Source organism: Pocillopora verrucosa, chromosome 10 (genome assembly GCF_036669915.1).
Source record: "Pocillopora verrucosa isolate sample1 chromosome 10, ASM3666991v2, whole genome shotgun sequence".
NCBI lineage: Eukaryota > Metazoa > Cnidaria > Anthozoa > Scleractinia > Pocilloporidae > Pocillopora > Pocillopora verrucosa.
Genome location: NC_089321.1, coordinates 10,312,037 through 10,336,987, shown reverse-complemented (window position 1 = coordinate 10,336,987; position 24,951 = coordinate 10,312,037). Strand labels below are relative to the sequence as shown.

Here is a 24,951-nt window from a genome sequence, read left to right as displayed (position 1 = left end):
AGAAGTTATCTATTCAAATCCTAATATTCCATGTCATCCCTGACGAGTAGATCGTTTTCGCATGACATCACGGAGGCCAATCTCAGCAGTGACCAAACCTTTGATTGGATGCCACGTTGGTGTCCAGGGCAACTCTGTCGGAATTTACCACTTTCATATGCATGCCTACAGTTTCTTTAGCCGCTCAGTATGGGACCGAAAGTGTCCTGTCGGCTTTACGATCGTATTGCTATTGGTCAGTGAGGGTGGTGGCCTGAATTCGCTTTTAATACTATCTGTTTTACTTTTTGTTCGAGTAAAATACTATCTTTGTTCAAGACGACTTTTTCGTTGGGAATATAACATCAGAATGAGCATCATTCGTTCTAGTTTTTGGAAAATGGCACAAAAATATATGCGAACAAGGGAAAGTAAAACGTCCATAGGAACAAAGATTCTTCCGGTGATCACACCTTACCCCTTCGAAAGATGGGATCAAGATGGAAGGGAGCGGGTTTGATAAGGTTCTAGGGAGAAGTGGAAAACATTACCCTCTCTAAACCCACCCCAGATCTCGGTAATCCTTACTAATGATGACTAATATTAGGATCTAGGAGGGTCTTTTTAAATTGTTTCAACCTCCTTACCTCAACCCTGGACTAACTGGCACTTTTGTCCATCACTGTGGTTTTATAAAGTAACTGAATTGTGAGAACTGATATTATTATTTTCCAAAGGGTAGGAAAGGACAGATGGGAAGACCTGGGCCCCATGGCATCGCGGGGAAACGAGTAAGTAGTGTATATTTTAATGTCTGTGTCTCATAGGCTCCACACAGAATATCTTTGCATGGGTTGAGATATCTAAGAGGGTCTACACGCGGTTAACCAATAACCGTAAAACAGCCAAAAAAATTAGCCGTTTAGCGTGAAAATTGACAAATCTTAACTGTTACTCGTAAAAAATGTTAATCATAAAAAACATTTCTGGTGATGACAATGAAAAGGTATTCACCGTTAGCCGTAAATTGGTCAGAATTTTAACCATTAGCAGTAAAAGCCATCACCTTATTGAGATTCTCATCAGTTTCGTGTTGTGAAAATTAACAATTCTTAACTTCTTTCCTTGTATGACTTCCCTTTTTAAAATTGACAGTTGGTATTTTAAACCGTTAATGAAAAAATTTCCTGAAACATTTAGTCCGTGTCATCAATTCGTTTGCTTTGTTTCTTGCCAGGGCAGTCAAGGAGCTCCGGGGCCGGTTGGAACAGCTGGGGAGCCTGGGGGAATGGTAAGATTTCGTAACCGCGTATGACTGGGTATATTGATGGAACAAATGCCATAAAGTCGCCAAAAGGAATGAATGAAAAGATAAATAAATATATAAAATGGGATAAACTGAAACCGAGGTCCATATTCAGTTAAAAATCTCGGTCGAACTGAAATAATTACTTGACTAAAGGATCAGAAAGACGGTATCCAGAAATTTAAGGTTTCGACGGTTTTGACAATCTTCAAACCCGAATAATTCAAGAAATATCGCTAGATAAGTAACTTTTATATCATTCAAATTGTGTAGAAACATACGACCTTGTTGGTGAAAAAGCTTTGGAGTGAGACAAAAGATACCGAAATAAAACCCCTATAGGTCTGATGGGAAGGGATCCGGACACTACGGTCCCTTCCACTGGATCCGCCACTGCAAAAGCAGCCGTTAATTTTGTCTTTCTGTCCGTCCGTCTTATGTCTGTCGGTCTCTTGATTTATGTAATGGTTACATAATCTTCCTCAGGGTAAAAGAGGAGCTGTCGGATACCCAGGTGCAGCCGGAAGAAACGGAAACAAGGTGAGCGGTGATGAATTCTGGTCTAAAATATCATATTTGTAAATTTAAAATTACAAAATTACTACCGATGAGCGAGTCCAAACTCGAACATGCGTATCTCAATCCTTTACAACTCAACATCAGTATGCATAATCTCCAACCTGTTCTCTACATGTCTCCCATGTTATTGACCACAAAAATTTATTGAACAATCATTGGTGATCTTTTCCTATATTGGTATTACATAAAAATTTGATTCAGTAGTGATACTGTCAGGGGTTGAAGGGTTATTTTCACAATTTCTGACTATTAAAAAAAAAACCTACCGACTGACGAAGATTAAAGGAACTGCAAAATCAACTGAACTGACTAAAATCTTTTAATTTTTTTTAGTACTTTTAAAATCACAAAGTGATACTGCTCTTTATCTCATCGCAGGGCGATTCTGGTATTCCAGGGATGCCCGGAACTCCAGGAGTTAAGGGAGACGTGGTAAGAATCACAGACGAAATACATGCCTCCCTTAACAATCAGTATTTTATCAGTTTTACTCAGGGAACTGTAATGAAAATTTAAATTATAGGTCAAATCATTTTCTGTTTCATTTCTATTGTTGTTTGTTTGTTTGCTTGTTTTATTTAGGGAGAACCTGGGGATCTTGGGCAGCCAGGACCAAGGGGAATACAGGTACGTAACGTTATAGACGATAGCTAAATAACAGATGGCTTGCTTTAGCTTTGCAAAAAAATCGCTCTCACAGTAAGATATTTTAAGTAAATAATCGTTACCTTCGTGCGTGTCTTCTAGTCCGTCTCGCAGACTTCTAGGGCCTTTGTCCTTTGTTTACCTTGAAGCATAATTCATTTTCGACGCTGCGCTTTGTTCCTAAACAGGGAGCTCGTGGACCGAGGGGAAAAGCAGGACGCGATGGAGAATCAGGAAAGCCGGTGAGGAGTACTTTTTGCTACCATCAAGTGATACTGGGGGAACCCGACAGGCAGTCAGAGTGTTGGCCGAGATATATCGGTTCCTCCTAAGTTATGTTTAGTGTTATTCGCAAACAGATTGACATTCTCTTCATGAATTTTTGCTCAAGAAAGACCCTTTCCTTTTTTTTGAATTGTTATTTATCGTCAAACACTAAGCGGAAGATTAAACTTCATGAGGATGTCTTGGAAAACAGACTTCCTCTCGCACTGTTAGGGAATCCTGGTGAAATGTCTATGACAACATCGCGATGAACTGGCATCCTATCCAGGGGAGTAGCAATACGCAATACTCCCAGTCACGTTATGCTACAGACACTGGGATGAGTTGCGGCAGAATGGGGCCACCTGGCTCGAGTACAGCCTTCCCTCTGTCCCTATTATTTTGCTTTGCTGCCTCGATAAAAAAGATAAATTGATAACAAAATGGAGTAAGAATCAAGAGTAAGAGTAAAATCATGACGCCGTACTGAGTTCAAAGGCTGAGAGGTGTGGTTTTTGTTAGCCCTATTTCTTTCTAACGCAGGAAAGTTCTGGGTACACTTTGCTTCTTTTACAATGCTTGTAGACGTATTGAAAGTCTCCAAAAATCGTATTGGGTGGTTGTATCAAGGCTTTAACTCTTTTCTTTGACTTTCTGTGAAATTTAGGGAATGCCTGGCGATGACGGTCGTCCGGGAAGACCTGGAAGAGAAGTAAGCAAAATGAAATAGAAAAAGGATCGATAGAATTTTACGTTCTTCTACCGACGGCAGAAATGTTGGATTTTGAGTCAAAGTAGCGTTTGCGTTCGGTATGCATCAATGTCCGTTGTTTTGTTTTATGTAGGGCTCTCGTGGAATGATGGGAATGCGAGGCTTTAACGGTGCAAGAGGAGAGCGGGTAGGACTTGAGAATTTAAGTTTATTTTTTTGTGAAAATGTAAACAGTTTATGTGAAATGTATTTTAAAGTAGCAAACGGGATATTTGTCGTGTGATTACACATTTGTGAACAGTATTTCAGAAGCGATTTAATACCACGATATTATTTGTAAACAGGGTGTGGATGGACGCCCTGGTGCCAATGGACGCACAGGACCTCGAGGAGTAAAGGTGCAGACATTGTAGATATGTGATTATAAAATATGTTGGATATCATTTATCACCATATTTACATAATGGTCGAGCGCGAAATCCGAAGGCCTGGGGTTCGATTCCTCTTGGCACTTAGATTTTTTCTTTTTTTATCTGTTGCACTGTTGCACTCTCGTGACAAAACTAATTACTGACCTTCATTCTAATCGTCCGGGTGAGGAAAGTTCGAAAAGGTTTATTGACGTTGACGTTGACGTTGCCTGAGGTTTCAAATACGCAAAAGGAAATCTTCCTCAGAGTCTACTGAGGAGTTTTTAGTCAGTCTTAGCAGTCTGTAGCGAAAAGGTCGTCCGTAAGGGGACGTTGAAATAATGTAAGAAACTGTTTTGAGGAGTCTGTATCAAGAGACATTAGTTAGATGTTTATTTTTTAAGCTAGGAGGATATCTATTTGATAGCTTTTAACTCAAGAGGGTGATGAAGGGGTGTGTTTTTATTCTATTGGTATTCAATGCCTTCTTTTCGCCATCTTAAAGGGTGACCGTGGTCGCAAGGGCGCCACAGGAAGACCTGGGAGATCTGGAAGGCGTGTGAGTAGACAAGGACCATCTGTATAAAAGGCTTTCTTTAAAAATCTTTTAGGGGAGTTGGGAAAGAGAGTGTGTCCTTGACGGACTCGTCAAAGGATAGTCAGTGGTTTCCCTAAAATGGGTACAAATGTGTAGTTTAGAACGGCAGGTGGGTCTTGCAATCGCATTTTCCTGCATTTTGAGGTAAATTCCAAAATATATTACATGGTCAAAATCTTCTACAAAGGGCCAAAGACACCTTAGTCTTAAATCGGCAAAAAATGCATCCTACCAACAAAACAAGGTAATAATTACTTTGCTTAGTGCTCCAAGGGGTGTATCTTAATGTCGTCAATTAATTTGAGTTTTCTTTGACAGGGTCGTCGAGGTAGGATGGGAGGGCCTGGATTTCGAGGAAGTCTTGGATTAAAGGTATTTAACATACTTCTTGTTTGGACCCTGCAATGCTAACTTTTAAACTCTTCTACGCATGCGTTTAACTGTGCGCGGGATGTCATATACATGATGTGAATACCATTTTTTATAGGGTCTATCGGGACCTCAAGGAGCCCCAGGCTATCCCGGCCGCGTAGGGCGTAAGGTGAGGTTTTTTTTTTTTGGAAAATTTGTGAATAGACTTATTCACAGTCTTGATAGCAGCGGATTTATTTGCAAATGTGAAAGAAAATATGACCTGCACAAGCAGTAAAAGTAACAAAAAAAATAGTAACGCGTGTATGCTTACCGTATTTCATTTGAGCAACCCTTCATTGATGTGATATTTTAACCGACGCTTTTGAGCGCTATTTGCTGCATTGTGGTAGACTTAAAGCCTTTAAGAGGAAACAGAATTATGTGGGCTTCAAAGTGCAACGCAGTCCAAATTTGAAATCAAAGATCGCTTTGAAAGAAGTGAAATCAGTGGCTTTAACCATTTACTCCCAAGATCAGTATGCATATTCTCCACATGTTCTCTATAATGTCCTGAGGAGCTAACAAGGAGAATTTGTTCAACAATCAAGAACTTCTTTAGTTCAGGATCAATTCCTTTATTCTCGTGACCTTAAAAGGTGATTCAGTGGTGATATTGTAAGGAGAAATTAGATGTTAATCACACTTAAGGGTCAAAAGGTTTCAGCAATACTTTAAGCTGATGGTGCCTCTCGGTTAGAACTTAATTACTCCCAAATAAAAATAAAATGTTGATGATAATTCAAACATTACCTTTATACTATTTCTATTTCAAAGGGAATCCGCGGAACCAACGGCAAAGATGGAAAGGCCGGAGATATGGTTCGTTTGGTTTGAGTCACTTGTAACTCAGCTTGCTAGCTTATTCTATATAGCTGTACCACCTAGGACCTGTTCTTTTCTCATTCTTTGGGTAACTCAGGAATTTGGTTGTTTTCAACTGAATACGTCTTCCGTTTATTCCTTAGGGACCCCGTGGACCTCCTGGACCAATAGGACTATCTGGTTCTCCGGTAAACAGGGCATGCGCAGTCAAAAACTAGATTCATGACATACAAATATCAATTTTTTTTTAGTTAGGGATCGGCCAGCCCTATGTACAAATTTTAAACATAGTTTTGTATGCTTAGAAACAACAGGTTTTAAATAATGTTACCTCTAAAATTCTTCATTTGTGTTTTTTTGTTGTTATTTTATTTGCTTTTGTTTCGATTTTGTTCGGTAAATATAATTGTGTAAGGAATGTTGTCCTGTTCTTTATTCAATAGGTATTTTTTCCGATTTATTTTCTTTTTTCTTTCGTCTCCTGTATTTTTCCTTTTTGCATTGTTGCTTCTTCGTGTCTTTGTAATTGTTTGGCATTTTTTAACTATTTAACTGAAATCTACTCTTCTTTTCATTCAATTCCAATTCTGTTTTGTGCCGAAGGGTATGCCGGGACGCATCGGTGAATATGGATTTAATGGCTTGTCAGGGGCTCCTGTGAGTACGGATTCTTTAAAGACTTGAAAATGTAGAAATGTAGGAACTGTTTCTCTTTCGGGTAACTGACTGAAATAAAGGACGCTCAATTGCATCACAATACTACAAAAAATTCCTATGCCATCGTTTGTTATTTTAGAAGTCATGAAAGCATGAAATTATTAACTTTTTCGTATTATCCTCTAATTCAGAATAGTAGGGAAGAAGAAATCTTATGACTATTCTAACACAAAGATTTTGTAATTACGGTTTCCCTGCTTATTTTCCATTGTGTTTTGAGCGGTACGTAAGTTATATGGTCTTCAAACACCGTGAGTTACTCGCTTGTGTGGTTTGTTTATAAGAAAACTTGGTTTTGACAGCCTGAAATCCCTAAAGGTACGCCACTTAGCCCCTACTTTTGTTCGCACATATGCAGAAGTTTGACCGCTGTGTTGGCTACATGGGGTCACAGTGACGAAGAATCATGTCAAAAATCAGCCCAATTTACGCGATCTCACACGAAACTACCCAGAACAAATGTACGATATTATGTTAATTGGTGGCTGCAGTAGATCTCTTGCCGACTTAAACTTTTTTCCAACAGGGTCCTAAAGGAAAGAAGGGGGCCAAAGGAATGCGCGGCTCGGATGGTAGACCAGTAAGTGAAGCAAACAGTTTTGTGTTTGTGTTTAGTTTACTAAAAGAATGGAAAACAGCAAAACAGCAGCTTCCTTGCCACAGTATGCGTTACCTGGTCAGGGTCTAGTAAGCCTGTATAGCACCCAAAGAACTATTTGACAAACATACAGAGAGTGAAGAATCATATTTTGTGTTCTCCGGCGAACTAGTAGCTTAGAAAATGAACTCCTTTCAGTTTTACGAATAAGGGTTTCATTTGGAGGGTGTTTCACAAACAGGGCACATCCTAAAAAATACTTCCGCGACGCAGGATATTACCTTATCACAGTGTTTGCATTAGATAAACATTTCTCATAGAACCGAGATGAATTTATCGATAAAATAAAGCCACCGTAATGTCTTTTTTTTCGCTTTTTCTAAGGGATGGCCAGGTATGCGCGGACGAACCGGAAGGAAAGGGCCGAAAGGAAAGCCAGTGAGTATTACATGAAGTTCAAGATTTGCTTTTGCATGACCAATTGGTTATGTTTTTCTTAAAATGATTAATTGAATATTTATCACCATGTTGGTTTAGGGTGAAAATGGCTATCCGGGACTTCCCGGAAACAACGGACGAGATGGTCAGCCGGTTAGTAAAGTTGATATTATGTAAATGGCTTGAATTGTGCTTTATTAAATCCATTTTACAAGGTGGATTTGTAGCAGCAAAGGGTGTTTTTTTCTAGAATTTAGTTTATTCGAATGCCGCTTATTCGCGGGTTACCCCACTCCCCTCCCTCCCCAGTACTGCATTAGGCTTGCCTGACAATCCGCCGGTACTCAATCACACTCCTGGGTGGAGGGAGGCACTGTGATAGTAAAGTGTTTTGCTCAAGAACTCAACACAATGACGAGGCCGGGGCTCGAACCCGCGCCACTCGTTGCGGCGTCCAGAGTAACAACTATTAGGCCGCCACGTTTCCAACAAAGATTGTGAAAGATATTTCAGATGAGAACGAAATTGGAGTCCTTGGTATGAAACTTTTTTTCGGAGTACGGGAGTCTCTTCAATGAAATAACTGATGCAAAGGCTCTACGAGCGACTTGGTATTGTTAGGACCATGTTAAGCATTGGAATGTTACTGCAATCGGCAACAAAATTGTTGACACATTGACTTTTTCGACCCCTTCCATTTACTTCAATATTATCTATTTTGCCTCTATAAGGTTAACCTATTCGACCCCCCCCAAACAATGTTGTATCGTGATTTCATGAATTTTTTAGCTACATACGGGCAACATTGAATGGGGAGGGGTTCTTGTTAATGATTTAGAATGTGATACAAACAGTGTTATCCTACACACAATTAGAACACGCTGATTGTGGGTATAGTGCCTCTTTAGCGGAGATATCCCAAAAGAGAGTTTCCCCCGTTCATTATATAACAAAAACCGTTTTTGGATTTTTTTTCTTGTTTAGGGTATGGATGGAAGACCAGGAACCCCAGGATACCCAGGACCCCGCGGCGCCAAGGTGACACGTTTTGAAATGGACATGATATTTGAACTTCTTAGAAGCTTCTAGAACAGACAACTGTAATGTTTAAGCGTTTTCTATTGACAGGGGAAGGATGGCGTAAATGGTGCACCTGGAAAGCCTGGGAAGGAAGGAGAAATGGGTCTAACCGGGCGAAGAGGTTCTTCTGGTCTGCCTGGAACTCGAGGAGCGACGGTAAATGCTGAGTTGTATTTCAACTTTGATTTTGACCTGATTCCGCGAAGAATATCGAAGAAGTTCTTAACGTTAGAAAATTTTACGAAGTTCTTTCGACTTTAAAGAGTCCCCTGCAAAAAGTTCCTTGTAATATCGAGGACTCTACTAAACGATCCTCCATAAGGTGCCTAAAGAAGTTCGGGTGGAAGGCGTAATAATTGGCTCTTTTACGTATCTTCCGTTTTGAACACTAGAGTGCGATATTTGAATTTTGCCCGCTAGTTTTTCGATTTCTGATTTTAAACACTAGTTTCCTTTTTTTTTTTCGGTTTGGGCACTAGAGTCCAATTTTTAGTTTTGGAAACTCGTGTCTGATTTTTTATTGTGGATGCCACTGTTCGATTTTTGATTTTGGACGCTAGTGACACGGCGTGTTTTATTGGAACAAATCTATTAGTTAAGGCTTCAACATTCCTTGTCACCTTTTCAAAACTTGAACTTACTTTGTTTTTCATTGGCTCCAAGGGACCTACTGGACCAGCCGGACCAGATGGAAACAAAGGATCCCCTGGAATGAAGGTGAACGGCAAGTTGAATTCTATTAATGTAGTTCCAAGAAATGTTATTAAAACAATGTTATGAAATTATGAAATGAAATGTTATTATGAAATGAAGTTATGAAATGTTATTAAAATAATGATTTTAAGTATTGCATTTGGCGTTGTGCTTGTCGCAGCAAAGTGGAAAGCATCCTATGCGGTGAAAATTAAAGAAACTTTTGAACATCAACCAGTATTTCTTTTTTCTTTTAGGGAAGAAAAGGACCCGTGGGTGTGCGAGGATCGAAGGGCGAAAGCGGTGGTCTGGTGAGTTAATCTGCTTGTTGGTATTGTTTTGAAGCGCAAGTTTTGCCATCTTCATGATTCACCTCGATGATTCCCCAGTAGCGCCTGAAAACAGTAAAAGTCAGGCTCAGCTGTTGTATTTAAAGCGTTCAACTCTTTACAACATTTCAGCTCTTTCTGATGTGTACCAAGTGTGAAGGCTAAGCTAAAGATGTTGTACATGTATTCTTGGTCAACTTTGCTGTAACCTTGGGGTCAGTAGGAAACCTGCCGCAAGCGTGCTGGCTCAGCTTTTCCTCTATCAGCATGTAATTTGCAACACTGATAGAAAGGGAGAACGACCAGCGGTTATCCACAGATTCCCGGCTTGTTTTTCATTTAAAAATGTATCAAAACGTACTGATGTGTAAAATGTAAACAGTGGTTATGGTTCCCTGAACTGTCGTGCTGCGTCGGAAGAAAATTGAGACAAAAGATTAGCAACAAAAAGTTGATAGGAAAGTTCACTTAGGAAGTAAAGCTGGGTGATCATCACAGTAAGGGTGAGAAAAACTAAGTAGGGGAAACTTGGTGTGGATTATTATTGCAGTAGCCTCCCAAGAGATGGTCTATTTTCTTGCAACTGCAATATTCTTTTTTCCTTAATCATTGTTGTCACTCCCAGTTATCGCTTTTGAGTAAATTAAATAATAAATTATGTTGTCACTCGGTAAAATTTTAAAGATTTTCAATGCTCAACTTGAGTGAAAATTTTTTTTACAGGGATCGCAAGGTCCCGAGGGTGATCCTGGAGAACTGGGAAAGCCTGGCGGTGTGGTACGTAATAAATTGATTGAAATTCATGTATAAAGTTATGTATGAATCAGTTTCAAGTTATAATTACCTTTACAACCAATTCACCAGAGCATGAAAAAGCAATTGTGACAATCAAAAGAGTTAGAGATATAGTATGTATTAGTGGTTTGGAGGGGGAAGAAACTGAAACAAAATTATTAAATTCCATCTATATTTTTAGTTGGGAAAAAATAATTTCTGCGGTATAAATATCTATTGACTTGTTTCATTTGTGAAATAGGGGCTTCGAGGAGCGCCTGGCATGCCGGGAAAGCCAGGATTACGAGGAGCAACAGTAAGTCCGGCACTCCCTGCATAATTACCCTAGTTTATCAATCTACGCAACCACTCAATTTTTCTTCTCAATATACGTATGTGTGCTGCTTCAAGGATTTCTCAGTAAAACGTCACTGAAGGTACTTCGGATAAAAGCGTCTCTCTAGCTCAAACTCTAGTACTTCATATTAAATCAATCGAACCCCTTACGGATTCACTCGCCCCCTTACTACAAACCCTTGTTTGACAATGAATCATCAAACTATAACTTAATTAACGAACATGAATGGTTATCTTCATCCACAGTGTACGTATCATGCTTGTGTAATTGAACCGAAAGCATTTCTGTGCCCTCTGGGCCTTCCCTTTTAGGAAGGCCGTAAGCACTATGTTACGTGTTGCGGAAGTCCGTTTTTATTATTTAGATTAACTTCCTGATAACAAGCCTGGGTAGTTGTTAAGATCTTTTCATCGTTTTCTTTGTCATCTGCACTCAAGGGTCGAGAAGGTGAAACAGGCCTTGAAGGTAATCCTGGAATTCCTGGAACGAAAGTAAGTGACGTGTACAACTGATACCTTTTTCTTTTGTTTTTAAAGTGATGATTAAATTTTCTTCAGTTATGGTTCCTGGTGTAGATATTCGACCAGAGTTCATTTTATTAGTCAAAGCTAAGTCTGGATCATCGGATAATGAAATTCAAGAGTTTTCATCGACTTAAGCCTTCATGGCTTATGAGTCATTATAACACGTGCGCGAATGAAAACGAGTTAAACCAGAAGTGCTATTGTACTTTCTAACATTCCGTTTGTTCTAACAAAATAAAGTCGGGAAGATTTATCCATAGCTTAGGGCATTTGTAATAAAACAATTATTCCACTCGCGCTCCACTCTCTAAGGGCCTCATTGGCTATCTATCATCTCACATCCAACACGCTTGCGGAATAAATGTTTGAAACTTTGTAATCTTTCAGGGAGCTCGAGGAAGATATGGAAAGTCAGGCAAACCTGGTCTACCCGGTCCTCCGGTCAGTTGTAACGGCTTGATTCATGCATACCGCTAGTATTTCACATATCGTAAAAAGATGGATCACGCTTTCACATACACACTTTTTTGAAACAATATAGTTGTTATAAAATTACGGCAAGAACAGCGCCCCTAAACATCATAAATTTATCGAAGAAATTAGTATCCCAGCCATTTCCCAGTTTAAAATGGAATTAAATCATAATTTTTTTTATCGTAACAGGTTTGCATGTCTAAACCGATTCCCCGCTCAGAACGCCTACCACATTTAATGTTTTGCGTGTAATTTGCGAAACTGAATAGCGTCCACGATAACCTGGCGGCCCAGTATTTCCCTGCAGCCTTCTACTTTCTAAATTGTTGACAGCCGTGCAAACTTGTTTTCATTTTCTTGTGTTCCCTTTAAGGGAATGAGTGGTCAAGATGGCATATCCGGCCCCCCCGGACAAGACGGCTCAGTTGTGAGTATATTACAGCTTTGACGGAAGGAACCCTTTGTACTTTCCTGTAGCTCGTCGCCTCGATTTAAAAGAAAAATTACAAGAGCTAAGGAAATTGGGGAAACAAAAATAATTTGTCTAAAAAAATTGAAGCAAAAAAAAACCCTTCAAGTTCCCTCCTCTAGCCCTTAGGTTGCAAGGATCTGAAATGTAATCTTCCAAAGTAGAGAACGTAGATTTCTCTTTTGGAGCTAAATTTCGAACATGTATTTAATAGTTCTTCACTAAGGCCGAGCTATAGATCCATGTCATCGAAAAATATTTATTTCTACTTTGTTAACCCTGGCTCGTTTAGTTGCTTTCTGGTGAATAGTACAAACCGTTGAGCTAGCCAGCCGGCGCGTGCGAAGAGCACTTTCCACGTAAAAGAGATAAAAGCATACATGGATTAAATTATGTTAAAGATCACCCCTGATGAAGGCACTAGACAGGAGTGTCGAAACGTTGGGTCTATGAATTGTAACTTCTTCGGTAACATTCATTAAATATGTAAACCAGAGTAGCATCAAACCATGTCTGAATATACATGGATATTTGTTCGCGGAAATAAAAGAAAAGAAAACTGTGGTCGGGTTTGCGCTTTGGCAGCAAAAAGGGAAAACTTATCATAATGGCTCGTAAAGTAGTTTCAAATTGTCTTTTTCAGGGTTTTCCTGGACCCACTGGGCCGATGGGTCCCAAAGGACATGTCGGACTTAATGTACGTACGTTTTAAACCCTAAGTTTACATAATGGCTACCTAGAATGCCTAGCCCCATCCCTGGTGCTTAAAATGTTAAGATTAACTTTATTCAACGACTGACATATACGGAATTACCACAGTAGGAAGACTACTCTCAATTTTACCGCGACTTACATGATAATTTGTTTTGTTTTTTTTAAATTGAGTATGTAAATTAGCCAACGTAAAGAGTTTCCAAAGCTAACGTTTCCACGTCAACGTACGGATACAAGTTGGAACATAACTGCTAACAAGGCCAAAATTTAATATTTAATACTTTCCATAGGATTATCCTAATTATACTTAATACTCTCAACCTTTTTATAGGGCTTCAATGGTTTTGCAGGAAGAGGTGGAGCACGAGGAGAAGACGGTGAATCGGTAGAGTGTTATTTTTTATTCAGTTGGGGTGTTTGTGTTCTTTAGACGATCCTCAATGGTTGATGAGTTTGGAGAGTGAGGGTGTTTTAAGCTCAAGATGGGGGTGTTTGAAACTTCCAACTTTACGTTTCGGTCAGGATCATTTCGGGTTAAAGTAGAGTTTGTACTCTAGGCGAGTGGCCCATCCAGCCGTGACTTATCCCGCTTTCCTTAGCATGAAGCGATTAGGAGAATTAGTACTCCCCCCAGGATAGGATGCCGGTCCATCCAGTTACCCCCTCCCCCATCCCCCCCCTCCCTCTCCCCAGCATCTCATTAGGCTTCCCTTACAAATGGCCGATATCTACTTATATTCCGGGGTGGAGATGAAAGTAAGGTTTTTTTGCCCAAGAACACGACACAGTGGCCCGGCTAAGTCTCAAATTCGGACCTCTCGACCCAGAGTCCAGCAACTGCGTCTCCTAACATATCGTGTAAACAAAGGCTTGATTTATGAAATCTTTTCCTATTTTTAAGGGCGATCAAGGTCCAAAGGGAGCTGGTGGTATACCTGGAGAACCTGGTTTAGCAGTGAGTTGATCTGTTTGAACATGCTTTTGGTTCTTATGGATTCACCTCCATGCTCTTATTTCTTTAATGGACACTGGCGGAAAATATTTGGCTCGAGGTCATGACGTAGAGAACGAGCGTAGAGAGGACCGAGAGCCAATTGCTTTGCCCTCCAGCCCGACCAAACTCAATCAATAAGCACTATCTCTTCTTTTCTCTCTCTTCCTTTCTTCCTTTAGCTTGCATCTCGAATGGTCGAAAGACTTTTCCAAACCTGCTCACCTCGTCGTGTTTCGTGTACGGCTCTCATTCGTGGCGTCGCGGGGGTCGCATTCTACACCTTTCTTGCCCTTACGTTCTAAGTTTTTATCTCGTCTGTTGTAGGGATATCCTGGCAAAACTGGAGATCAAGGAGTAGACGGCCGCCCAGGGAGAGATGTGAGTTTGTAGTTCAAATTTTATCATTTGTTTCGTTCTTTGGTTGGTTTTTTTGACTTACTTGTTCTTCGGTTGGACGGAGAAAATTTAATTTCGAAGATTGGGAATCTTTTAGTTGTGCCCCATAAAGGTTACAGGTGGAAGCTACTTTGAACAATATCCCTAAAGAGAAAACTCTGCATGTGTGACTTGGCGAATTGCATTCGGGCGCCTTCCAGTTTAAGCCTTACTTGTCAAATCTTTGTCAGGTCCTGAACGGGGCGAGATACTATTTACATCCGAACAGCCCAAGGGGAAGAAAAATCGCGCGTCAAGAGTTTAATTTCGGACTTTTTTTTGGTATATTGAAACAAACTATGTTTTTTTATTTTCAATTAATCACCTCAGTGTCGGTGAAAGTGGTGGATATTTACCTTGCTGCTTCGCAGTTCGGTAAATATCCTCCACTATTTATCTCCACTTCGGTAAATAATTGTTAATTACCACTACAATTTTTTACAGGGTCTACCTGGTTTAGACGGAACACCCGGAGAGAATGGCGCCTCAGGAGAACGGGTACTTTATTTACGAACTTATTTTAAATGCTTATTTTTAAATGAGTCAGCATTTACGGTTAAGTTTGTTGCTTACTTTCAGGGAGATGTCGGAAACAATGGGACTGATGGAGCTATAGGACCTCCCGGGGAAATGGGAAGAATGGGGGAAGCTGGGGATAAAGGCATTCCAGGGTTCTCAGGTGAACCGGTAAGAACTTTAGTATGAATCGTGAAGTGCGAACAGTAAACCTTGAAATTTGATATGTTACATGTGAAGTTTGAAACGTGCGAAACGTGAAGCGTAAAATGTGAGCTGTCACGTGCGAAATACGAAGTGTGATGTGGAAACAGATAAGCGCTGTGCGTGAGATATGACTTTCGAGGGAAGAATTGTGCTCGGTGATAGAATTTCTTAAAGCTTTCGGCATAATGCGATATAGCTGCGCTATAATATAAATTTGTGTTTGCACAATGTGGCAGAGATATTTTTGGTCACCTTCTGAGCAGATTCGCACTTTTATGAGAAATAGCTAGTTGGAGAAATGTGGTTCTTGCTGGATTATGCTGAACACGTGCGCAGCCCCTCTCAAAAAAACTCCAATTGAAAGATCCAAAAAGACCTCCTCTTGCCTCTCCAACCATTAAAAGAATACTCTAACAAAAAATTTCAGGCAAGTTTAGAATTCCTGTAAACGTGCTCTTAAGTGTTGCTATTTAATTAACTTGATTAAGTGGTTTTATGTTGAAGGGTCGCTAAAACTCTAATAATTTCATTCATGAACCTCTTTACTGCAGAGGAAAAAGTTGTTAAGTGTATGCGACCATCTTCATATTCTTCCTTGCGTTACAGCTGAACGTTCCGAGAGAAATTTTACAAATACGACGTTAATTTGGACTTTACTGATCACCACTTTTTTTGTCCTTTCGCGCTCTTATAGACCTTGCACGTTTGCCGCGATTTATGCTTTATGCACAATTATTAATTAACTAAAAGCCGTGGTATTCTAGTCAGATTCTAATACCAGGCGAGTAATTTTCGTTCTTGCTTGTTTTTTTTTGTCATCAAGGGTGATTTGGGTTCCGACGGAGATGAAGGGGTATTCGGACACAAAGGACAACCTGTAAGTTATCCTGCTTTGTTAAAAAAATGAATGTAACCTCTCATCTTTTCATCCTGATGAAATGTACTGCGAAGCTAGGCTCCTAGAAAAAACAACGTGTGCCTGCAAAGCTCCGGTATCAGAAATCTGGGGGAACCAAGGGCTTTAAAGCGTTAATAAATGGACAATTCATCGGGTCACGCGGCTTGCCTTTGATAAGCCGGCTCTGCTAAAGCCCAGCCCGAGCAAGAGAACTCAAGTGGTGCTCCTTGGAAATGCAGTAGCGGTGAAGCCCTCCTTTCACCAAATTCTGATCCTATATCAGACCTGGTCTCTGAGATCGAAACCCTTTTTCAGAGCTACATGTCACAATAAAGTCACATATAAACTAAACGTGTCGCCGATTGTGGCTTCTTAAAGTTGTGACTAGTTTGTTCCATCAGCACTGGAGTCAGGATTTGGTCAAATTCACCCATAATTCCACTCTCTGTTATATTGTGCTTACTTTCTGTTTGTTTGTGTGTTTGTTTGTTTTGTTAGGGTTCAACACATAAATACGTTCATATGCTCAGGTGGTACTCTCAAAAACCACACCCAATTTTTATCACCCACCTTCAAATCTGTACCGTACCCTCTGTTTTGCTTGAGAACAGTCTTAATATTTTCCTTCCCCCGCATCCAGGGTCCTATGGGAATACAAGGTGATGAAGGAGAGACTGGGCGAGCAGGTCGGCAAGTAAGTTTACTTTTTAGTGCTGAGTTGGTCAGCCTTCGGACCCAACTGGTTCATTGAGTTATCGATTAACATTTATTGTTTATAATTGTAATTACCAGTACTATTTCTTAACACATTAGTACATTTTTGTGAACAGATGTCATCGTTTAAGATTTACATATCAATTTTGTATGATGATTTGTATTCCTATGTGCATAACTAACAATATCGAAAACCTTTCAAGTCTAATTTTTGTTTTACATGCCTAGGGTGATCCAGGATTATTAGGACTTCCGGGAATCCCTGGTCCACCTGGAGAAGAGGTAATGTTTAATTTTCTACTCGTAGAAAACTTATCTTTGGAATATTGGATGTGGATGTTTTAGTGCTTAAGTGTAGGGGGGCAGTACGTGATTAGTATTCATATCGCAATGTTACTTTGGAATTATGTTCACGAAGAAAACATGTTGCACTTGCTTTACGTATGCACAAAGTTGACGGTACCCTTCACCCATGATTATGTTCATGCTAATTGGTGATGAGATCAATTTTTTTTTACTATAATCTTTAAGGGTTTACAGCCCTTGATAACCCAAGCATTACTTAAAAACCGATTCACATCTCCAATACCAAGTACACAGGGCAGGAAATCAACTTTGTTATGAAATTTCGTTTATTTTAATAACTTCATGGGTTTAATAAGTAAATTTTACATTGATGCAAAGTTTACCAACTTGTTCTAAAAAGAAAAGTATCTATTTTACAGGGGAGGACAGGGGAGCCTGGTAGCCAAGGATCAACCGGCCCTACCGGACCCAAGGTGAGTGACGCTGGTAAGAGGCTTTTGATTGGTTGGTCAAAGTAAATCACATTTAAAACCTACAAGACTGGTATAAAGATTTCCCTGCCACTCGATATTAGACGTGGGGATTCGGGAATATTCACTCTTTCTGTGTCTTTTCGTTATCACTCATCTCAACTTCGTTCTCGTCTCTCTCTCATTTCGCTTGGGAAAGAGGTCGTACTTATCCATAGCTGTCTTTCTACTTAAGGGCGTGATGGGGCCTCAAGGACCACCAGGCCCTCCCGGTTATGGCGGTATGGAGGTAAGATGATAATAACAGATACTAAATCGTACCTGTTGTTCCTCAGGGAGAAGCTGGGGGGTTCGTTTTCTGATTTTCCTGATAACGACCGATTCGAAAAAGTTGATTTTTGTTGGACATGGCAATAAACATGATCGAGATTTGAAACTCAAGCGATGAAATAACTAAGAAATGATATAAGCTGTATTGATCTTGGAGCCACTGTTCCTTAGATTGGGATTTTAAGAGGGTTTTCGGACCCGTGAAGTTACTTGGATTTCCGTGGAACGGGCCCGTGTTCGTTCGAGTGAGGCTCATGAAATCAGTCCAATTGTATCACCAATACAAACCAGTTTGTTAGATAATGTTATACTACTGCACTGATCTTAAAGGCTGAGTCTTCTCAAACACATTACTGTACAGAATTTGTATCATACTTATGCTTTGTGAATTAAAATCTAGGGGCGACTTGGGCCTGAGGGTGAATATGGTGAGCCGGTAGGTGTTCAAACTGTTGTTTTACCCAGTTTACATAGAATCGGAATGACTTGAATTATCCATATTAGAATCATTTGTCACTCAGCACATTTCTACGCAACTTTTTCCTTTAAAACCCGCAAACTGTGACATTTATTCCTTTTTTAATTTAACGGTCAGCAGGAAATGCTTTTCCTAAAATTGAGAACGAAAATGGTTCTCATCACAAATTTCGCTCATCTAGTGCCACAAACTTTGTTTCCACAAAATGCAAAATTTGGCGAATCTTCGATGTAAAACTCGTGCACAATGTTGATGCCTAACGGTATCTACCATCCAATGGGTACATCTACTTCGCGGCTCGAGGTTAATCATTAATCAACAAAAAAACATCGAGAGAATAGCATGCTTTGTTTTAGTAACTGCGTAGATTTGTTTATACAACACAGTGATCATATCTTTTCTGTGTTCTTCTTCAGGGACCAAGAGGACCTCCCGTAAGTGCGCCATTCATAATAAATAGGACGCAGAGATCGAGGCCTTGATCGTTTTTGATAATAGCTATATGATGATGCTCTTGAGACTTCACATCATGCTTTTGTATTGTGACTTTTACTGCTTCCAATTACTTTTTCGGTCTCTATTCTAAGCTGTTAACATTATCACTGAAAGTGAATATTTTCTTTTGGTTTTGTAAAATTGATAAAATTGATACATCCAAAACTGTGTCCATTTGAACTTGATATTCTTTGTCACGTGTTTCTTCATCCTTTCCCTGTCCACCCTTCAATCGATCTATTTTGCTTTCTTGAACTAATTCGCCTCATCGGTCGTTTGTTCTTTAAACTATTCACCCCTCGATGTTGTTTTTTTTTTTTGTATAAAAATATATTTTCAAGTTATTCGTGTCAAGTAATACGTGATGAGACCATTATTTTCATTTTGCTTTTTCTAACTTTCTAGGGGTATGACGGAGTACCGGTATGTTATATTCTACTATTTATTGTTTTTTAAGTGGTATTTTCTTTACACTCTATTAAGTCTTTTTGTTGTTGTTGTTTATGCGCTCTCTCTGATTCATGAAATCACTTATTGTCGTACACAGGGTGACCCAGGCCCTCCTGGTCCGCCAGGCGAGAAGGTATGTAATATGTACTGACACATTGACAGTTTGTCTGTGCTCATTTATACTCCAGGGTGGAAAGAGGTGTTGTGAGAGTAACTTGGTCCTCACTACCCACATTTCAGCGCTGTAACCGTTCGGCAACCGTGTCACCCTCTCTGCATCCATCCCTCCTGTTTTATCTGTCAGGCAGCGAGAGTGTTTTCGCAAGGAGGCATTTTATCATCCACTGAATCAGACCAGAGTAGGGTAGTTAACACTACAGCACATAGTTAAGAAATTATATGATAATGATATCAAATATGAACGACAGTGACATTGTTTTAATACCTTGTCTTCTAAATCCGCAGGGGCCTCCAGGGCAATATATCTACCCGCAGCCGGTATGTTAATATTGTCTTCCACAACCGTCATTTTGGCTCGTAATGCCGCTCGCTTCTTGTTGGGTAACGAATCGAACTTAAAGCTATAAGGAATCCAGCAGGTCAACTTCTATTCGAAATTTTGTAGAGAACAAGAACTGTTACAGTCGAAAGCTGTAGAGTTTAGAAAGGGGACGAAATCACTGCAATGGAAGTAGGAACGCTATTGGAAACGATGGAGAAACGTGTAAACATGCAATCGATAAACCCCCTAAATGTAGTCTTTTCGTTGTCTCCATTAAGCTTTTTCCGAGAGAGTATTCCCTTAGATAAAGCAAGTCTATCTTAAAATCGGTGGTATATTTGCTCACGTCAGGATTGTATTATCCGTCACTCCGCAAAAAATTCACTTTTGAATCTTTGAATCGTTTATGAAAGCTTTCAGATTTAAACTAAAAAGCAAGGAAGCTGCAGGTATTGATGGGAGCTTCCAGAACGTAGTTAACGGTCAAGTTCAAAAAGCCATTTAATACGTGTGAGGCAAAAAAATCTGCCGCGTTTTAAAAATCATCGTATTTAACAGTTATTTGTCAATCTGGATCTCGTAATGTCGACTTACCTCTTTTTTCGTAACTTTTGTCTCCAATATATTCCAGCCTGGTATTTCCACCGGAGTGAACAAGAAGGGTCCATTCTCCAATCGTCGGCTCTACTCGAGTAACCAGGTAATTTAATAAGTCAATTGTTTTGTTTGCTTGATTCAAATAAAGTGGAGCTTAACTTTTTGGACACATCTATAAAAAAATTAGGTAAAAAGAAGTCTCTACCCAGTTGTCCCGCTAGCTTTGTATCCGTTACATTTACGTAGGGGGAAAAACCTAATCAGTGGGGAGTTTCTCTGGTTCCGTGGATATCGATGGCCTCTTCAAGGAAGATCCACTGTAATTTGGTCGACTTCCAGACTAGTATAATATGAAACAGCTGATCTTTTACGATAGGGAAGTCAGAGCAGATGCTACTTTGGCAATTAAAGATTGTAGCCAGAATTTTCCTTGAGAGTCCAACTCTTGTATCTCGTTGGCATAACTGGTCAGGCTGTTCTATGATGATGAGTTGTGGGAAGAGGGGTTACATGTGCCACACCACTTCAACCCCCCCCCCTCCCTTCCTCCCTACTTTTTAGTTACCTCTTTCTGTTCAGTCTATCAAGAAAGATAATTTGTTACCTATAATTTGCGTGCACTTATTGTTACTAACATAAAGGAAATGATTGTATCTGTTTTTTTCCCGTTTTTCTCTATAAAGGGGAGAGACAAAGAAACCAACACCGCTGAGGATCAACTGCAGTTAGACGTGGGTGACTTTCTTACCCAAAATTATACTTTTAATATTTGCACTTAAAATCATGCTTTTTTCAAAATTAATGATCATAGTTTTTTTTAGATGTCACAAGCAATAGATTACTACCTGACTGCTCTTAGCTATGTCGTCGAGAATTTCAGAACACAAAACGGCACCAGGCGATACCCTGCACGTTCATGTCGAGAGCTTCATCTTGATTATCCCGAGTATCTAAGTGGTATGTAAAAATTGACCTGATATCATATTTAGTTTTCTCTCACACAAGTCCAACTTTGTCATCAACAAAACTTCCTCGATGGAAACATTTTGAAAGGGCTTGGGATCTGACTAATGTCTCTATTCTAGGAAGATACTGGATTGATCCAAACGAGGGTTGTATTGATGATGCGGTTCAGGTTTATTGCGACTTTGAGGAGCAAGTCAACTGCATAGAGCCTAGAAACCATAAGGTTGGAACTCTTCCTATACTTTGAACGCCTCTTTATTGTTTGGTCTCCCTAGATTATTTTCATGAAAATGTTACAACTAACTCTCTTTATGGACGATGTCGCACGAGATCAAACACCTTCCCATCTTTGGGTGGAGTGAAAGAACTGAAACTGCTCTTTGAAATGTTTGCAATATGTGTGAAATGCTCAGTATTATCGACACTCGTTTCCAGGTTTGTAAATTATCACGCTTCTTCTCTCTCTTAGATCACGATTCCGACCCTCTCTGCCAATCAGTGGATAAGCGAAGTCAACCTTCAAACAGAAACGGTAAGTTGATTTGCCAAATGTGAACAGGACTCTGGGTTCATCGAGGAATCAGCTCAGGTTAGATAAGTACGTTTTGATTTCAGGCAATGCAAGGAACGAATTCCCTAGAGAAGGTACGGAATATGAAATCCCCTCTGCCCGATCACACTGTGCTTGCAATATTTCTTTGTCGGGATACCGGTGGTGGGAAAATGAAATGAATGATTGGAGATATGGTTTCTTAAAACTGCGTTAATTCTGTTTTTTTTCTCCACAGTTTGAATACAAGGCAACGACTGGCCAAATTAATTTTCTAAGACTCTTGAGCAAAGGAGTGTATCAGAACATAACGTATTCGTGCTTCAGAGAAAATGATAACGACTGCACCATTGAACTTCAAGGAGAAAATGAAATGGAATTCAGATCATCAGAGCGAACTAAGCCCAGCTTTGTTTCCACAGATTCCAAGGTTTGGATGAATCATCAGTTTTTCCTTTCCTTCGTTTCTCTTCGTCCATGTTTATTTGCCTTCTCTCGCCTTCGTGCGTTTGTGGCCTCGAAGCTTCGACCCTTTGTCCCTCCATTCCTTCGTTTCGTCTCTCCTTCGTGCCATGGTACCATTGTGCCTTCGCTCCTTCTTTCCGTCGTTTTTTCGTTTTTCGTTCCTTCGTTCTTTCGTTCTCTCGTTCCTTTTTTCCTTCCTTCCTTCGTTCCTTCGTTCTTTCGCTCCTTCGTTCCTTCGTTCCTTCGTTCCTTCGTTCCTTCGTTCCTTCGTTCCTTTTTTCCTTCCTTCCTTCGTTCCTTCGTTCTTTCGCTCCTTCGTTCCTTCGTTCCCTTTTTCCTTCCTTCCTTCGTTCCTTCGTTCTTTCGTTCCTTCGTTCCTTCGTTCCTTCGTTCTTTTTTCCTTCCTTCCTTCGTTCCTTCGTTCTTTCGCTCCTTCGTTCCTTCGTTCCTTTTTTCCTTCCTTCCTTCGTTCCTTCGTTCTTTCGCTCCTTCGTTCCTTCGTTCCTTTTTTCCTTCCTTCCTTCGTTCCTTCGTTCTTTCGTTCCTTCCTTCCTTCGTTCCTTCCTTCCTTCGTTCCTTCGTTCCTTCGTTCCTTCGTTCCTTCGTTCCTTCGTTCCTTCGTTCCTTCGTTCCTTCGTTCCTTCGTTCCTTCGTTCCTTCGTTCCTTCGTTCCTTCGTTCCCTTGTTTCTTCGTGCCTTTGTCCCCTTTGCCTTCCTTTTTTCTTACATCCTATACTTTTTGATTTATTTATTATTATTTATTCGTTTGTTTGTTTAGGAGAACGAGCTCTCGGGTCGTCAAGCAGTTATGGAAATCAATACAAAACGCACAGGTGCTTTACCAATAGTGGACTTTGCCCGAACTTACGTCAGTGAATCAACAGGGCCTTTCCGTCTTGAGATCGGACCCGTGTGTTTTATGTATTAAAGTTATGGATCTGGACTCCCTCTAGTATTTTACTTCTCTTAAGTCAAAGACATAACAGCTGGGCTATCACCCTAGTAGCTTTTTAAAAACACTTCCTAATTCGATGTCATCATCTTAGTATAGTACGTTGTAATCTAAAGACTGAATTTTTAACGGAAATCTTTGTGTTGTACTAATCATACGCTTTATTATTTAAATTATAGTGAAGTAAAAAATCCTCTTGTAGTCCTTTACCTTTCATCTGAACCTTCCCTTATTCTCTCATTTCAAAGGAGTGGAATGTCTCATCAACTTTATTATTTTCATATCCGCCATTAAGACGTTTCCCTTAAATTATGGCACGCTGCCTTTTAAAGTAACTAAGAGCAACTGTGCTTAAATTCCATGTTTACTTTTAATGGTGGATATAAAGGTATTTTGGTTTATAGAGCATACCTCTTTACTAAACTTAAAGCCTATGAATTCAGCGGATTTTGAGGAAGGTCACATCGAAGATCTCGTTTTCATGTTTTCCTTTGGAAAAATCATCCTACCCTATTTTCTGTCAAAATAGAGATTTGTTTAGTGAAAAGTAATTAAGATGATAAATAATACACATTCCTAGTAAAAGCAAACAAAAACAGATAAGGATGGGTTAGTGAAAACTGGAAATAGTCGTGCCTGACACGTTTTAATCATGGTTATTGTAGTCTCAGTCGCGCGCAACTTATCAGCTTTATGTGAATCGCTCTAAAGGACAAAAGGATTATATTTGCCTAGATGCGGATGCTCAATAAGCCAAATTATCTTGGGACAAACATATTTATATGTCAATCGTCTCACTACCAAGGTCTAATCATCCATACTCTGCATTTTTTGACAAGCATTCCTTATTTGAGTGAAATCAAAATATGTCCCTGAGCCATTATTACCTTTTTTTTCGTTATCGTCACATTTGCAGCTGGGTTGATATTGGAAATAGCAGTTTCTTTTCTGTCACTCGTGGAAGTAAAGGGTTGGACCTGAGAATTAATTAATTTGTTCTCAAGGATATGTTATCGACCAAAAAACTCTTGCTCTGGCCAAGTTTCGAGAATGTATCAAATGTAAATTCGTTGGCAAACTTGAATCTTACTCTGCGCTAAGTGTGCCAGGATGGTGGTGCAGCAATCTAATTAACCCTTTACACCCTAACATCAGTATGCAAACTCTCCACACTATGCTCTATACATTTCTTAGGGTGCTGACAAGGAGAATTTGTTTAACAATCACGAGCTTCTTAAGCTGCTGATCATTTCATTTATTCTCGTTACTCAAATGTGTGATTCGGGGATGATATTGTAAGGAGAAATTAGGTGCTAATCTCTCTTAGGGGTAAAAGGGTTAATATACCCTTGGAACCTTTTAAGATTGATTTTATGAACGTGCTCAGGGTTTTGCTTTAATTTCCTGGATGTCTTACACTCCCCTTTTTACGTCAAAAAATGGCTGGAATGGAATGAACGGTTTGCCCCTATGATGTCACTGAACTTGCGGACGGAAGACAGCGGGAGAATTAGAGGGCGTGGAATGCCATGATGCTCTCATAATCCTCATCTAAAGTAAGTGTTGTTTTAACCCAAAGAAGCTCAAATTATTTTGGAAATTTGACATGTCTGTAAACTTTCTCCAAAATTTACTTAAGGTTTTTGCTCGCCTTTTGCTCGATTCTAGTTTTTCCTCTTCAAGGACTTTAAACATCACATATGAGCCCATCGTGAGCTATATGCGGCGT

The 24,951-nt window shown here is 39.8% G+C and overlaps 1 protein-coding gene across 3 annotated transcripts in view; it reads left to right on the top strand.

Annotated features, from left to right (window-relative positions):
- LOC131799175 (collagen alpha-2(I) chain-like) overlaps nucleotides 1–23,438 on the top strand; it is a 35,259-nt gene extending 11,821 nt beyond the window's left edge. The window contains exons 22-71 of one of the 3 annotated variants that reach the window (XM_059116871.2): nucleotides 717–770; nucleotides 1,217–1,270; nucleotides 1,772–1,825; nucleotides 2,243–2,296; nucleotides 2,447–2,491; nucleotides 2,698–2,751; nucleotides 3,441–3,485; nucleotides 3,619–3,672; nucleotides 3,830–3,883; nucleotides 4,401–4,454; nucleotides 4,812–4,865; nucleotides 4,981–5,034; nucleotides 5,682–5,726; nucleotides 5,873–5,917; nucleotides 6,333–6,386; nucleotides 6,973–7,026; nucleotides 7,429–7,482; nucleotides 7,582–7,635; nucleotides 8,467–8,520; nucleotides 8,611–8,718; nucleotides 9,226–9,279; nucleotides 9,513–9,566; nucleotides 10,308–10,361; nucleotides 10,621–10,674; nucleotides 11,154–11,207; nucleotides 11,628–11,681; nucleotides 12,088–12,141; nucleotides 12,827–12,880; nucleotides 13,229–13,282; nucleotides 13,799–13,852; nucleotides 14,216–14,269; nucleotides 14,771–14,824; nucleotides 14,906–15,013; nucleotides 15,873–15,926; nucleotides 16,588–16,641; nucleotides 16,890–16,943; nucleotides 17,387–17,440; nucleotides 17,673–17,726; nucleotides 18,168–18,203; nucleotides 18,662–18,679; nucleotides 19,146–19,163; nucleotides 19,288–19,323; nucleotides 19,656–19,688; nucleotides 20,324–20,392; nucleotides 20,973–21,020; nucleotides 21,111–21,246; nucleotides 21,375–21,478; nucleotides 21,725–21,787; nucleotides 22,044–22,235; nucleotides 23,049–23,438. In XM_059116871.2, coding sequence (XP_058972854.2) covers nucleotides 717–770; nucleotides 1,217–1,270; nucleotides 1,772–1,825; nucleotides 2,243–2,296; nucleotides 2,447–2,491; nucleotides 2,698–2,751; nucleotides 3,441–3,485; nucleotides 3,619–3,672; nucleotides 3,830–3,883; nucleotides 4,401–4,454; nucleotides 4,812–4,865; nucleotides 4,981–5,034; nucleotides 5,682–5,726; nucleotides 5,873–5,917; nucleotides 6,333–6,386; nucleotides 6,973–7,026; nucleotides 7,429–7,482; nucleotides 7,582–7,635; nucleotides 8,467–8,520; nucleotides 8,611–8,718; nucleotides 9,226–9,279; nucleotides 9,513–9,566; nucleotides 10,308–10,361; nucleotides 10,621–10,674; nucleotides 11,154–11,207; nucleotides 11,628–11,681; nucleotides 12,088–12,141; nucleotides 12,827–12,880; nucleotides 13,229–13,282; nucleotides 13,799–13,852; nucleotides 14,216–14,269; nucleotides 14,771–14,824; nucleotides 14,906–15,013; nucleotides 15,873–15,926; nucleotides 16,588–16,641; nucleotides 16,890–16,943; nucleotides 17,387–17,440; nucleotides 17,673–17,726; nucleotides 18,168–18,203; nucleotides 18,662–18,679; nucleotides 19,146–19,163; nucleotides 19,288–19,323; nucleotides 19,656–19,688; nucleotides 20,324–20,392; nucleotides 20,973–21,020; nucleotides 21,111–21,246; nucleotides 21,375–21,478; nucleotides 21,725–21,787; nucleotides 22,044–22,235; nucleotides 23,049–23,198 — 3,027 coding nt within the window. In that variant the 3' untranslated portion in view covers nucleotides 23,199–23,438. Of the gene's footprint in view, nucleotides 1–716; nucleotides 771–1,216; nucleotides 1,271–1,771; nucleotides 1,826–2,242; nucleotides 2,297–2,446; nucleotides 2,492–2,697; nucleotides 2,752–3,440; nucleotides 3,486–3,618; nucleotides 3,673–3,829; nucleotides 3,884–4,400; nucleotides 4,455–4,811; nucleotides 4,866–4,980; nucleotides 5,035–5,681; nucleotides 5,727–5,872; nucleotides 5,918–6,332; nucleotides 6,387–6,972; nucleotides 7,027–7,428; nucleotides 7,483–7,581; nucleotides 7,636–8,466; nucleotides 8,521–8,610; nucleotides 8,719–9,225; nucleotides 9,280–9,512; nucleotides 9,567–10,307; nucleotides 10,362–10,620; nucleotides 10,675–11,153; nucleotides 11,208–11,627; nucleotides 11,682–12,087; nucleotides 12,142–12,826; nucleotides 12,881–13,228; nucleotides 13,283–13,798; nucleotides 13,853–14,215; nucleotides 14,270–14,770; nucleotides 14,825–14,905; nucleotides 15,014–15,872; nucleotides 15,927–16,587; nucleotides 16,642–16,889; nucleotides 16,944–17,386; nucleotides 17,454–17,672; nucleotides 17,727–18,167; nucleotides 18,204–18,661; nucleotides 18,680–19,145; nucleotides 19,164–19,287; nucleotides 19,324–19,655; nucleotides 19,689–20,323; nucleotides 20,393–20,972; nucleotides 21,021–21,110; nucleotides 21,247–21,374; nucleotides 21,479–21,724; nucleotides 21,788–22,043; nucleotides 22,236–23,048 lie in introns of those variants that run through there. The other 2 variants (XR_010718920.1, XR_010718921.1) reach the window with 2 other exon arrangements.
- Nucleotides 23,439–24,951: the final 1,513 nt, after the last annotated feature.